Source organism: Prionailurus viverrinus, unplaced genomic scaffold, assembly GCF_022837055.1.
Source record: "Prionailurus viverrinus isolate Anna unplaced genomic scaffold, UM_Priviv_1.0 scaffold_35, whole genome shotgun sequence".
NCBI lineage: Eukaryota > Metazoa > Chordata > Mammalia > Carnivora > Felidae > Prionailurus > Prionailurus viverrinus.
In genome coordinates, this window is record NW_025927605.1 from 5,100,311 (window position 1) to 5,116,099 (window position 15,789).

General features: G+C 40.0%; 1 protein-coding gene across 12 annotated transcripts in view; it reads right to left on the reverse strand.

The window, feature by feature from the left end:
- Positions 1 to 8,758, reverse strand: part of CDK12 (cyclin dependent kinase 12) — a 74,625-nt gene extending 65,867 nt beyond the window's left edge. For all 12 annotated transcript variants that reach the window (XR_007149411.1, XR_007149412.1, XR_007149409.1 and 9 more), the window contains exons 1-2: positions 7,135 to 8,758; positions 1,542 to 2,426 (exon numbers count right to left, since the gene is read on the reverse strand). Coding sequence is in view for 5 of the 12 variants with exons in the window: in XM_047845544.1 (XP_047701500.1) it covers positions 1,542 to 2,426; positions 7,135 to 8,183 (1,934 nt within the window). In the remaining 7 variants the exon portion in view is untranslated. The remainder of the gene's footprint in view (positions 1 to 1,541; positions 2,427 to 7,134) is intronic.
- Positions 8,759 to 15,789: the final 7,031 nt, after the last annotated feature.

Genomic DNA, 15,789 nt, shown 5'->3' on the forward strand with positions numbered 1-15,789 from the left:
GGATTCCCTCCCTCTCTCTCTCTGCTCTTTACCCCTTCAAAAAAATAAATACAATAAACTTAAAAACAAGCTAAAAAAAATTGGAGCTCTTCCCATCATCCCATTGTGAATTTATATTCTAACTAGTTAAAAATTCTATGTATTGTTTTTTGCTTCTAAGATAATTTTTTTTAATTTTTTAAATGTTTTATTTATTTTTTTGAGAGAAAAAGAGAGAGACAGAGCATGAGCAAGGGAGGGGCAGAGAGAGAGGGAGACACAGAATCCAAAGCAGGGTCCAGACTCCAAGCTGCCAGCACAGAGCCCAGCACAGGGCTCAAACTCATGATCCATGAGATCATGACCTGAGTCAAAGTCGGATACCTGACGGAACCACCCAGGTGCCCCTATATACATACACATACATATACGTATATATATGTATGTATGCATGTATATATGTGTGTGTGTGTGTGTCTGTATATATATATATATACATATATATATATATATATACACACACACATATATATATATATATATTTTTTTTTTTTTTTTAAAGCAGTGCTTTTCAAGATAAACCTAGTTTATTTTTCTTCTGGATTAGGAGGAAAAGCTCCAGCTATAAAAGACATTTTGGGGGATCATTAAGGATATTTAATATATTATTGGTATTATATTAGTAAATCAGTGAGAAGTTTTTTTTAGGGTGATAAAGGTATTGTGATTCTTTAGGAAAATGTTTCTAGTGTCAGGAGAGATATACTAAAGTATTCAGAAGTAAAGTGTCATGATATCTAAAGCAAATGTGGCAGAAAGTTAATAACTGGTGAATCCTGGTGAAGAGTATACAAGAGTTCATTGTGTTATTCTTTCAATTTTTCTGTAACTATTAGAATTTTCAACATAGGGTCACCTGGCTGGCTCAGTTGGTGGAGCATGCAACTCTTGATCTAAGGGTTGTGAGCTCACGCCCCACACTGGGTTTACAGATTACTTAAAAAATATTTTTTTTAATCTAAAAGAAAAAGAAAAATTTTTTCAACATAAAAATTTATGGAGGGGTGCCTGGGTGGCTCAGTCAGTTAAGTGGCCAATTTCAGCTCAAGTCATTATCTCATGGTTCGTGAGTTCGAGCCCTGAGTCAGGCTCTGTGCTGACAGCTCAGGGCCTGGAGCCTGCTTTGGATTCTGTGTCTCCCTCTCTCTCTGCCCCTCCCCTCCTCCCACTCTGTCTCTCTGTCTCTCAAAAATAAATAAACATTAAAAAAAATTAGGGAGAAAAACGCTGATTTTCAAAAATCTGAACCAAAAATAACTCTTATCAAATAAACTTATAAATAAAAAGGGTTACTAGGGCCTCAAATTGTAATTTTCTCCTCCTAACTAATAATGTTATAAATACGAACTTTTCCACTGAAAACCAACATCAAAGGCATTTCCTACACATAAAAAGCATTCTAAACAGCCATGTAATAGAGCACTTTTGACAGTTTGAGAAGACAGAATGCATTACACTTAGATTGAGAAGGTAAAATTTTCCCAGTTAACTATGGGACTTACCTATCCATGTCATCGTCTCCAGGTAATAAGGGTGGGAGGGGCAGAGGAGGCAACGTTGAAGTTTTTAAGTGTGGAATAGCAGCTGTTACAGATACTTGAGTCTTCACAGAAACCTGTACAGGGGGCTGAGAATTTGCCTGAGAGGACAGAGTAGATGTCCTTGGGTGAGTAGAAGGGGGCAGAGTTGAAGTACTAGAAGCAAGAACCTGACTAAATGCTGGTTGGGGAGGAGGCAGAGGTGGTTGCTGTGGAATAGCTGGTAGTGGAGGCAAAGGTGGCAAAGGGGGTGTTTGAGGTGGAGGGGTAGTAGTTGGTAAAGGAGGTGGAGAAGTAACTGTGGGGAGAGGCGGATGGGTCTCCTTTTCTGATACCTCTGTCTCTTTTGGAGTAACAATCTCCTCTTTCAATGCTACGGGTTTAGAGTCTCTTGATCCCTGTGCTTTCAAATCTTTAAGAATAGGATGCTTCTCAGAGTTCTCATCCAACTTTACTTTCCCTGTATCTAAAGAATTTTTGACTTCTGTATTGAGATGTGGTACATTCACCAGTTCAGTATCTGGGGCAGATTTTTCCAATTTTACACCTCTGGGTAACTTTTTAGACTCCAAGCCTGAATCCTTAGCCTCTACTAAACTGTTCTCTTTTCTAGGCAAAAACACAGGTGAACCCTTGGACTCCTTTCCATCCATTTTTGCTGCAGCAGCAGCTGCTGCTCTTTCCTTCTTTTTCCTACTGAGTTCAGCTCCCAAGCTGGAGTTCAATGGAAGCCTGACAGGTGAGATGCTGGAATGTCGACTGCGTGACCCCGATCTCTTCTTTTTACTATGAGAAGATGAGTGTCTTGAATATGCGGGACTTCTACTTCTAGACTTCATGGATTTCCTACTGGAAAAAGAAAAAGGCAATTTAAGATGGACAGCCTACAACAATATGGAGGAAATACATCCGTTAAACTATGGAGCAATGTAGGGACATTCACTTTCAAATGCCCCCTTCTTTGTAAAGAGAGCTTTCATACTATTTTTACTTTCTAATCTTATACTCTAATACTGCTCACTAAAAAACAAACAAACAAACAAACAAACAAACTATGGAGCACTGTAAAGAACCCACTTGAGTAATTTACCTTAAAAATAAATTAGGTACCATCAAATAATAATATACCAATATTGGTTTATTAATGGGTTCATTAACTGTAACAAATGTAAAATACTAATGTATAATGTTAATAATAAGGGAAACTGGGTGCAAGGACATATAAGAATTCTTTGTACTGGGGCCCCTGGGTGGCTCAGTCAATCAGGCAGCCGACTCTTGATTTTATTTCAGGTCATGATCTCATGGTTTATGGGTTTGAGCCCCACACTGGGCTCTGCACTAACTGACAGTGTGGAGCCTGCTTGGGATTCTCCCTCTCTTTCTACCCCTCCCACACACACTCTCAAAATACATAAATAAACTTAAGAAAAAAATTCTTTGTACTGTATTCACAATATTTTTTGTAAATCTAAAATTTGTCTAAAATATAAAGTTTATTTAAAAAATAGATTACAAGGAACTAAAACCTGCATGACAACATATTTCAATCACATAACATTAAAATTATCTATTACTTATCCAACTGAAGAAAGATGAATGAATATTTTTTTCTCCATACTGGAAAACACCCATAATCACAATGAATATTTTTAGAATTTGGGTTTAAATCTCTGATAAAGCAAAAACATGATTTAAAACAATTATACTTTTTTGTTTTATTTTGTTTTGAGAGAGTGCAAGCAGGGGAGGGGCAGAGACAGGGGGAGAGATGATCCCAAGAGGGCTCTGCGATGATAGCTGCAAGCCAGATGTGGGGCTGGAACTCATGAACCAGGAGATCATGACCTGAGCTGAAGTCAGATGCTGAACCCACTGAGCCATCCAGGTGCCCTCCCAAAAAAGTTATACTTTATACTAAAGGTGGGTTATACCAATCAGGATGTTAGAAGTAACTAGCATGCTTCACCAAAAGCTAATTGTTTCAACTAGAGAGCTAGTTAATTGATAGATCCCAGAAAAAGATTTTGCTCCCCAGTTGATAATTAAGCTGTACCTATACTAAATGAACCCTAAGATACAAGAGTTGTTAGGATTTACAAAATAGATAAGTTGAAAAAATTGTCTTACCAAATAACTAGAAGTTCTCAGAACTATGGTGACTTTTGGTACTTTCATATATAAAATGATTTCCAATCAACTTTGTAGGAACTCAAAAAGCAAAGTACTGTTGCATGTTCAACTTATTTTCTTCATTATTAAGAATCTGGGAATCTATGAGGCAGATTATTCTAAATTGAAACTCAACCCTCATTAATTCGTTTTGCCTTTTAATAAAGCCTAATGTGCTCAGGCCTCAATGTGAGGTGAAAAAAAGCACTAAAAATGTTATTGGACAAAATATAATTTGCCCAGTAGTCTAAAATAAACTGTACCCATTCCAGATCTTCAATATCTCCCTTTATCTTTGATCGCTGATAACACTAACATTAGTCAAATGTTTCGAAATAAATAGCATATATGTGTAGGGGAAACAACTTGCATGATATCAGCCACGATTTTCTTATACCTACACTGCTTTTTGGAAGTTTGCTCCTAATAGTCATTATTGGAATCAAAGTACTCAAAACAGCAATAACAGCATATATATAAACATGAGGATACAGAATACTGAAAGTGGTTCTCTCAGTATCCACTTACTCTTAAGAAAATTAATACTTTTCTTGTAAATAACTGGCTGAAACCAGAGGCTTTTCTCTGACTGAATTAGAGCTGGGATAAAACTACCATCTCTGTTATGCCAGGGTAAACTTCTAAAATCCCAAACAGTAATTAATGTCAGAGACCATGCTCTAAAAACTATTGTTTCTTTAATCTTTTCACCATTACTAAATCTTCCTAAGGAACTCTGCTACAAACCCTTCAACTTCTGAACAGAAGCCTAATGTTAAGAGAACATTCTGATGGCCATATACTTACAGCATTTTTAGTGATGCAAATGCTATATTTGAGGTTGAGATCCACTCTACAAGAAAAAAAGTGGGGACGGGGAGCACTGCCTGGGTGTCTCAGTCTGTTTGGTAGCGACTTCAGCTCAGGTCATGATCTCACAGTTTGTGAGTTCGAGTCCAGCGTCGGGCTCTGTGCTGACAGCTCAGAGCCTGGAGCCTGCTTCAGATTCTGTGTCTCCCTCTCTTTCTGACCCTCCCCCACTCACACTGTTTCTCTCTCTCTCAAAAATAAATAAACACTAAAAAAAAAAAAAATTAAAAAAGAAAAAGAGCAGGGGATGGGGTGGGGAGAGGAGACAAGCAATAAAGGTAAATGCAGGCACCAATAAAAACTGTTCTCACAAACAAACGTATTTTCCTCCTGAATTGAGTTAGGTTCTACCCATCCAAAATGAAATTGCTAGTATTAATCGCTACTAATTTAGAGAATTCAAAGACTTTGCATTTCTGGCAAAGCACTTCCAGTCTTTTAAAATGATTTTGCTTGTTTAATTTTCACTGTGTCTCCCAAGAAAAAAAACACAGAGAATATCACAGAAGGGAACTGTATGTTCTACTCTGACTCTAAGAAATTTTTGTATTTTATTTGCTCTCTGGAATTGCATCAAGTGTGGGAAAAATATGCAGTGCACACATACAAACATATAATGTTCTCTATAACCCAACAATGTACATGTGTCTCTAAAATTATGTAATGTTTATACTTCTGTCCTATGCTATCACATTGTGTGTCTAATTCTTTCCTGATTTATTTTTTATCATCACTACACGAGTTTCAATTAACTGAGTAGAGGATGAGAGAACTTGAGATATGAATCCAAAAGGAATCATTGCAAAGCAAGCTCTTTCTGAAACTTGTTTTAGTGTTTTAGGCTTAAGTGCACTTCCATATTAACAAAACTCACAACAATAGAAATTCTCAAAACAGCCTTAATGAAACTACGCCCTCAAGAAAACAAGTATTCTGAGAATATTTCTTAGGTTTCCTTAAAGAACTAAGCAACTTTATAAACGGTGTATTTAAGACTTATGCATTTCACTGTAAATTTTACTCTCACCCCTTCAAAAAAAAGTGAACTCTAATGCTATCTACAACACACTAAAATGCTTATAGTGAAGTATACTGATGTCTGCAACTTTGAGACGAATCAAAACAAAAAATGGATTGATGGAAAAATGGATAATTACAATAAAACATATAGCATATATCAATTGTAGAATCTAGATAGTACATATATGGGTCCTTACTGTAATTCTTTCAACTTTTCCGTGTTTGAAAAATTGTGATAAAATGACGGGGAGGGGGACTAAGGAACTTCAGACCCTGACAGCCTGAATTCTGCAGCTTGATCAATTCAAACTAGTTTATGAATAATTGTAACTTTAAGTCAGTAAAAATTACTCATATTGACATATAAAAGACACGCACGGATTTTTAAAAATTAGCATAATTTCTCCACTAGCATTCAACAATATTTCCTCACTCATAGAATTTACTGACTTGCTCCAGGTACCAAGCACTGAGCTATGCAGTTCACATTTACTAGCTAATTTAATCCTCACAATTACTCTAGAAATAAGATAGTTATTATTCCCACTTTACACATAAAGAAATACGGGCAGGGAGAAACTAAATTATTTGCCAAAGTTCACAAAGCAAAATTAGGATACCACTCAAGTATAACTTCATAGCCCATGTTCTTTTTTGGACAAAAGTGAGTCCACAAAAGGGAGACACATCTTATCATCTAGGAATAAGAACACAGTTTTCAATAGTAATTCATTTCAACAATTAAATTTCAAACCCAACATGCCTTTCTTGCTAACATATCATGATGAAGGCACTAATACCACTTGTTTAAAGATTTTGAAAATTGCCAGTGGTCACAGGGTAGGTCAATGGTGATGCTGATAATCAAATTATCCTTGGAACCAATTTCTGCTAGGCTATATACCAACAAAAAGAAAAAGGACTAAACAGCTGAATTTCCACTAAAAACATCAGTTAAAAGACAGGAATTATCAAAACATCGTCAATTAGGAAATAAACTTACAGCTTCGGAGACCCAGGGGACAGCCCACACACAAGTGATAGATGACTTGGGCAAATACCTCAAGATAATACAAATGAAAATTTATAATTTCTTAGATCTCCAATCAGGTCCAGTGAGGTCTAAAGCACTAACACCAAGGTGATTTTAAAGTATTTAAGACAAAGCAACAGAAATCGCTACATCAGCTCTGGGATAAGCTCAGTTATCAACTCTGTGCACTCAATAAGCACAAATTTATGATTTTTCTCACAGGAGCTTCCAACTGAGTATCTCGCCACAGGGAGTACCTACCTTTAGAAGTTTTAGGCATGTGAGCTCTCCACTTCTTGAATTCTGGGTTGAGAGAAAACCAGATTCACCTACTTGAATTCACTAGCCAATAGCAAAGTCAATGAGGAAGACCAGGGGTTTCAACAAAATGTTAACATGACTAATTGCCAGTTCCTCATAACCCACCCTAAGTAAGAAAAGGCTGCTGGAGAAATAGCTCACCTGGGGAGTGGACTCCGACTCAGAGACCGTTTGCTCATGAAAGGGCTGCTGGACCGTCTTCGACCATAGGGACTGGGTGATCTCCCACTGTAAGAGCCACTCCTTTCATAGCTGGAAGAACGTCTCCGGCCATAGGGACTCACAGACCTTTGTCGTCTACTGTAAGGACTGGGTGATCGGGTGCTGGACTGGTAGGCCGAGGGCTCCTTGTAGGGAGGACTAATTGACTGCCTTCTTGAGGTACTTCCAGGACTCTTCTTGTAGGAGTCATAATTGCTAGAGGTGTGAGATCTTGGAGGACTAAGGTCATAATCTTGGCCATAAGAAGCTCCTGAGGGGCTATCATCTTGCTTGGGGCTGTCAGACCATTTCCTATGGGGACTCCTGGATCTCCGTTTGGGGCTGTCCACCGTCTTGTAGCTTTTGGGTGTTTCCCTTTTCCGATGACTTTTACTCCGGTCTTTGTGCCCAGACTTCAACTCACGTTCTTTCCGGGTCTTCTCCTTATGTAGTTTGGATGACCTGGATTCCTTGTTGCTGCTGCTTTTGGATATCTGTGCCTTCCCATAGTCCTCATTCTCCTCATTTGAACGCTTTGAACTTCCTGATATCCGGTCCTTCATAGATCCCGATTTGCTGGAGACTTCCTGGTTTTTTTCTTTTTCTGTCTGTTTAGTTTTTAGTAAGTCCCGGGAACGTCTGTGCTGGTGGTGACGATGTTTGTGCAGGCGGTCACTCCGATCAGTTCCACGACGCTCATCATTCTCCCTCCTGTCTAGTTTGAAGGCCATATCGTCAGAGAAGGTATCTGAATCAGAACTGATGTCATCATACTCCACCAAAGGTTTGATAATTGTACCTAAAGGTGCTGCTTCGGGGGTCACCAACCCCATGTCTTTGGAGTGCTTGGATTTATGCCGCTTGTGCTTCGACACCAAGCGGTGACGCTCTCTGCTGTTGGAGCTGCCACCTCCCGATGACGGCTGCAAAGTTCCAGAAGCTCCTCCACTCCCGTCCTTCTTGCCCCCATGTCTCTCTGGATTGGGCATTCCCTTTCCCCTACCCTCAAAACGGGGAAAAAGTTCCCCAGCACTCCGAAAAGTAACCCCCACCCACCCCCCAACCCCACGCCTACCAAAGCGCCCCTAGAAGGGGGTGGGGAGGGAAGGGACTGTAGCCCAGGCTCCTCCTCCCTCCCGACTCCTCAGCACCCTCCTACATGAGGTGGGGGGTGAAGGAGCCAGGAAAGAAATGAGAGTTCCTCAGCGGTGGAGTTGCGAGACAACGGGTAGCTGCCCAAGTCTGTTTCCCGTCCTCCCCTCGCCGAGCCAGTCCTCAGGCCCGGACGCCGGGGAGGTCGAGGAAGTAGGAAGCCGACGGCCCGGGGGCTGTGGGGCCGACTCCGGCTCTGGGGCCCTGTGAAGACTGCGCGGGCCCTTCCCCTACCCGGTAGCCCGTCTCGGGGCGGCTTCCTGTCGCTGGGGTCCCGCGGCCTAGGTGCCTCACGCCCCCTTTGTCCCTCGCTCCTGAGGGAGACCCTTTTCTTGCCTCCGCCTCACCTCAATACCTCACACACTCATTCGCTCCCTCACACAGACTCAGTCACACACTAGGTTAAACCGAAACGGCACTTGGGGAAGGGGGGGAGGGGGCAAACCGAGGAAATACCGCGAGAATCCTGTGGGTTCTCGCGGTATTTCGTGCTTCCCTTTCACCTCTCAGCGCTTCTTGCTCACATAACGCGAGAGAGCGTCCCGAACAGGAAACGCGTTCCGGCAGAGTCTCGCGATAAACTCCCCGCCCTCCATTTGAGCAAAGCTTTATTGAAACGGCGTTGGGGGATTTTTTTTTTCTTTTTTTTTTTAATTCAAAGCTTTATTGGTAACTCTCGGAGAAATAACTCCCAGGCCCCGGCGCAAGACTCGTTTTGCACAGTTTATAACAACTCTTTTAACTACCAGGATGAAAATATTATCAACAGGACAAAGGGCGGTTGTGGGGACATTTCAACCCAAGTTCCTAAGCATTAACAATGCTCTCCGCTTATGTACGTATACTAGGCGCATTGTCCCTGTGTCTCCTACTACCTCGCAAATCACGATACCCTCATCCCCATTCTACAGATAACGAAACTAATAGTCACCGAAGTTAAATAGCTTACTCAAGGTAACAAAGCTAGTCCAGCAAGTGCCAAAGATGAGATTCAAATTCAAGTCTAACACTAAAGCACAGCTCTTGTATAGTGTGCCACTTCCTCTTTCCACTCTGTTTAAAATCTGAACCTGAAAATTCATCACCTCTTGGGATCATCTGTGGCTTTTCTGGAATCATTTAGCCTGTTCTCTTCACATGGAAGATTATAATTATGAACAAGTAAAACATGGTATTCATGCGTGAGGAAAAAAAAATATCTTACCCTGCCCTTCATTTTCTACTTTTCAAAACTTTGTACACATTAACTCATTACATCTTCACAACAATCATCTGAAATAAGGTTGTATATGTGAGGAAACTAAGGTACTGAGAAGTTAAATGACTTTTCCAAATTTCTTCATTCTTCATCAAATTTATCTGTGAGACTTTAAGGCCCTTCTCTGTGATAATAGCGTCTACTCTCATACGGCCATCAAGCAAGACATGGGGAAAATATTCATACCACAAGATATGAGGTGATAAATGTCATAAGAATGATACAGAACGCTCCAGAAATTCAAAAGGAGGCTGGGAGTGTTAAAAAGTTTTATGGGGCGCCTGTGTGGCTCAGTCGGTTAAGCGTCAGACTTCGGGTCAGGTCATGATCTCATGGTTCGTGGGTTTGAGCCCCGCGTCGGACTCTGTGCTGACAGCTCAGAGCCTGGAGCCTGCTTCAGATTCTGTGTCTTCCTCTCTCTCTCTGCCCTTCCCCTGCTCACACTCTGTCAATCTCTCTCTCGAAAAATAAATAAACATTAAAGAAAGAAAGAAAGAAAGAAAGAAAGAAAGAAAGAAAGAAAGAAAAGAAAAGAAAAAGTTTTATAAATGTAGGGCATTTGAGTTGAGCCAGGAAGATTAAATAGGATTTGTATGTTAGGGGCCAGAAAACATCCTGAATGAAGGCAAAAGAATCCACTCTCAAAATCACTCTCTGAAAATGTTCTTTTTGCTTTTGGTCACATGGGTACTAAAAAGAAAATTTTTTACCTAAATGTTTAAATCCATAAATGTTTGCTAAAAATAAAAAAGATAAACTTTAACCATGGAAGAAAATTTAATGTCATCAAGAAAAACAAAGCATAGAATTAAGTACTGGAACTCAGGTATGATAACTCCTTATTCATTGCTGCGAGAAAGCCTGGATGTAAAAGTCCCCACCAGTATCTAACATAACCGCAGATAGCATGAGACTTAACGGCCAATTAGATGAAATGACTGACCCACTTTATCAAACACTGGCATGAGTTAGGCAAAATCACTCAGATTTTTTATATCTTTTAAATGAGATTAAGTTTCTGACCCAGGATGCGTCTGCACTCATGGTAAAATGGAAAAGTGTAGACAGTAGAAGAAATTATTGTGATGTGTCAAATAAAATCTTAAATAAAATTCATCACATAAACAGTAGCTGAAACTTTCTTAATTATCTGTTGATTGCCTACTGAAGACTAGAAACTCCTAGTGAATGAATGAATGAATGAATGAAGATTTTACTGAATTTTTATAATATCTTATATTTCTAGAGCACTGTTCAGTTTTCCACAGAACTCTTTTAAGTCTGTCAGTAGATATCAGTTGAACAAAAAACCTGGTGAGGTGGCCAGGATGCATCTACTAAAGGTTGAAACTGAGACCCGGGAGTTGTAGTATGTTTTACATTAAGTGTAGGAAGTACCAGGAGCAGGGACAGCTTTTTATTCAATCTTAGACCAGTATTCTTTCTATTTCAATACGCTGTCTCTTTTTGGTGGGTACAATGCTACTCTAATGTTAATAATATCTCAATAAAGCTGGAAAAGATTCTAATCTAGGAAATATATTTTGTTAAAGTGTTTAAATACAAAATCAGTGTAAACTGCAGAAATCTGTCCAACAGTTGGTGAGAATAGAGCTTTTATTTATTTATTTTTTTTTTTAAAGCATACCCTTTATTTTTTTTTAATTTTTTTTTTTTTCAACGTTTATTTTTGGGAGAGAGACAGAGCATGAACGGGGAAGGGGCAGAGAGAGAGGGAGACACAGAATCGGAAACAGGCTCCAGGCTCTGAGCCATCACCCCAGAGCCTGACGCGGGGCTCGAACTCACGGACCGCGAGATCGTGACCTGGCTGAAGTCGGACGCTCAACCGACTGCGCCACCCAGGAGCCCCGAGAATAGAGCTTTTATAAAATAAGGGTTGCTTCACTCTACAGAAAAACTTTGAACTCAGAAATTCCAGGACTGCACAGTTTGCTTTATTTGCATGACCTCCCAGGGCAGGGAGTCAGGGCAACTTTGTGAACCTCAAGGTAATCAGTCAGATGAAGACTATATTTTCCCTGTAAATCACCCAGAGCAAGTCAGAAAGCTTCTCTTTAGGCTGTATCCAAGAGGAAATATTTAACTAAAGTCAATAACTTCTCCTCCCCACCCTAGATCAATTTATTAGTTTAGATTTTAGGTTTAAAGAGTCCTCTGAAATCTCCCTCAAAGCTTAGTCATTTAAAATTTCACCCTTGTCTTCTTCTTGCCATATACAAAGACTGCTCCTATGTACACTTTGAATGATTTTCTTGTTTAATGACATGTCTCTCCTATCTTTACGTCTGGAGTACAAATTTTTTAACAAATGTCATTTTATCTGTATTTTAAAATGAGAAATTATAACTTCCTATTCTATTCTGTGACCAAAATTTGGTATAGTTTACTTTATTTTCAAGCTTATAAGGTTTAAAATTCCATAGCTACACTTGGTATAGACATTGTGTAAAGTTTCCATGAGAAAATATAGTTGTATATCTAATATTGGTGTTTTGGGAACAGTGATAAATTAACAGACATTTTTGAGTAACTGGTTATTGTGACCAATCATAGTTTCAGAACTCTTAAGTCAGATGAATCCATCAAGTGTTGGGGCTGTGTTTTTTATTTTTTATTTATTTATTTATTTATTTATTTATTTATTTATTTATTATTTTATTTTACTTTTTAGAGAGAGGAGGAGGAGAATGTGTGAGGCGGGAAGAGAGTCAGAGGGAGGGAGAGAGAGAATCTTAAGCAGGCTCCATGCTCAGTGTGTAGCCGATGTGGGGCTTGATCCCACAACCCTGGGATCATGACGTGAGCAGAAATCCAAAACCAGATGCTTGATCGACTGAGCCACCCAGGCATTCCAAGAGCTGTGTTTTCATATTTATATTATGAGCTCCTACCTAGTATACAAGAATTAGGACTCCACAGATGCTTGTTGAATGAAGAACACTTTGATAGCAGGAAACAGCATTTTATTATTTATTGGAAGCAGCACTTTATTTTATTATTATTAAGTTTATTTATTTATTTTGAGAAAGAGAGAGCAAGCAAACCACACACAGGGGAGGAGCAGAGAGAGGGAGAGAGAATCCCAAGGAGGTTCCACACTGTCAGCTTGCAGCCCTACAGGGGACTTAAACCAAGGAACTGTGAGCTCATGACCTGAGCTGATATCAAGTCAGATGCTTAACCAACTATGTCACCCAGTCTCCCTGGAAATAGCATTTTAAGTTTGCATTATCTTTGAATATTCTCACTTGGACAAAATACTCTCTGTACCTCATCAATTTTAAGTTGCTAGATTTACATTATAGAATATTTGGAACATACTTTTGTGCTAAAGAATATCCAGTGATTATCTGAAATTCAAATTTAACTGAGTGCTCTGTATTTAAAAAATTAATATTTAAAAAAAAATTAATGTTTATTTATTTTTGACAGAGAGAGACAGAGCATGAGCGGGGGAGGGGCAGAGAGAGAGGGAGACACAGAATCAAAGCAGGCTCCAGGCTCTGAGCTGTCAGCACAGAGCCTGACTTGGGGCTCGAACTCACAGACTGCAAGATCATGACCTGAGCCGAAGTTGGGCGCTCAACTGACTGAGCCACCCAGGCGCCCCTCTGTATATATATATTTTAATGTTTATTTATTTTTGAGAAAGACAGAGTGCAAGTGGGGGAGGGGCAGAGTGTGAGGGAGACACAGAATCCAAAGCAGGCTCCAGGCTCTGAGCTGTCAACACAGAGCTCCACGTGGGGTTCAAACTTGCTAACCATAAGATCATGACATGAGCCAAAGTCGGATGCTTAACTGAGACACCCAGGCACCTCCCTGACTGTTCTGTATTTTATCTGGCAACCCTATTAATTTATCCCAACAATATGCACTGAGTCTCTGATGTGTGTCAGGGATTTGGCCAAGCAATGTCACTAGACAGTAGTGAAAGAAGTAGACCCAGTGCAGCCTTTCTGGCAATAACTATATAACAGGGAAGACAGACATTGAACCATTAATTAATTACAATTAATGAACAATTAATTTCAATGGTGAAAATACTATTAAAGAGATGTTTGAAATAATGTAACAGTGGACCTGATCAAGTCAGGAGTTAGAAAAGGCTTCTCTAGGGGCGCCTGGGTGGCGCAGTCGGTTAAGCGTCCGACCTCAGCCAGGTCACGATCTCGCAGTCCGTGAGTTCGAGCCCTGCGTCAGCCTATGAGCTGATGGCTAGGAGCCTGGAGCCTGTTTCCGATTCTGTGTCTTCCTCTCTCTCTGCCCCTCCCCCGTTCATACTCTGTTTCTCTCTGTCCCAAAAATAAATAAAAAACGTTGAAAAAAAAAAAAAGAAAAAAGAAAAGGCTTCTCTAGCCTAGAGGAAGACAATTAAATTGACATCCAAGTAAGAGGGCCCTAGTGAGGTGAAGGGGTCAGGCAAAGGAAGGCCACTCCCAGCAGTTAAAAAGACCTGTTCAAGGATCTTGGAAGAGGAAAGAGTGGGGGAATTTTCTGCATGAGAAAAAAGGCCAGCAAGGCTGGGGATTGGCAAGGGAGAATTGGGTCTCGCATGGTTTTGTAGGCCCAATAAAACATTTGCCTACTGAGTCCAAGTACAGTGCTAGGTAGTGGGAATTAAGAAATGAGGGCCAGGGGCATCTGGGTGGCTTAGTTGGTTGAGTGTAAGACTTCAACTCAAGTCATGATCTCCCAGTTTGTGAGATGGAGCACCACATCAGGCTTGCTGCTATCAGTGAGTGCAGAACCCGCTTCAGATCCTCTGTCCCCCTTTCTCTCTGCCCCTCCCCCGCTCATTCTCTTTCTCTCTCTCTCTCTCTCAAAAATAAAAAAGTAGGGGCGCCTGGGTGGCGCAGTCGGTTAAGCGTCCGACTTCAGCCAGGTCACGATCTCGCGGTCCGTGAGTTCGAGCCCCGCGTCAGGCTCTGGGCTGATGGCTCAGAGCCTGGAGCCTGTTTCCGATTCTGTGCCTCCCTCTCTCTCTGCCCCTCCCCCGTTCATGCTCTGTCTCTCTCTGTCTCAAAAATAAAACGTTGAAAAAAAAATTAAAAAAAAAATTAAAAAAAAAATAAAAAAGTAAAAAAAAAAGTACATTAAAAAAAAAAAAAAAATGAGAGCCAAATCCAGCGCCAAGAAACTCACTATGTAATAACTCAAAGGAAAAGAGGATAAAGAGTAGGTAAGAAATGGAATTTGAATTCTACTTTCAAAGAGCATGGTTATAGATACCTTTGTGGTAATAGACATGTTTTCAGACACTTCCAAGATTTGTTTTTATTAAATCTAAGTGCTGTGCCTATAGTTATCTGCTGGAATGGCCTTGTTGGATGTTTGAATAGCATTTTTGAAATGTGGACAGTCTGAGACTGAAGAGCCAGCAGAAATCCACCATTAGTATCCTTGCAGCGAACTCCGTAACCTCCAACTTTACAGCAGTTATTTTCAAAGATGTGTTTGCAAAAAGAACATTAAAAAAAAGCCATAACTATGTTAAGAATTTTCACCGAATGCATTGTATTTTAGCCTAGTTCTTCAGTTCCAGTGGCCACAAACTTCTCAGCATTACTCCAAATTTCTCGTTGTGAGGATTTACTTATGGAAGAGATAGGACACACATTCTTTGTGTCGAGTACAAGCTAAACTGCCGGTTTTTATTATGATTACAAAATAGGAACACTACCAATTGTGATACACCTTGGTGCCCTAAATATAATAGCATCCGATGTTCTGACCTCTACAAGTTTACTTTAATTCAAAATCTCCCAGATCTTCAAAAAAATTGGAATTGCGTGAGAAATATTTCTTAAATTTGAGAAAAAGTTAGGAAATGGGAATTAAGTGAATTGGACCGGCTGGGAACGTCATGTTACAAAGAGCCAATATAATTTTTATAGGATAATTTTTCCATCTAGTATCTCAAGAAAGCGTATTATCTTTAATACCAATATTCTTTGAAGAACCAGTCTTTCAGTAAAGAGATTCCGGGATTTTAATTTACGAACTTCTTTGCCATTTGCAAGCAGAGCCAAGCACTACCAAACAACAAACACCATACCTAGGAGCAATAACTCTTGATACGACCGAGAACTAAGGGAAAGCTTGATTGGGTGATTCTCGCGAGAAGTACCACATTCACTATTTTTCGCGATATTTTCGTG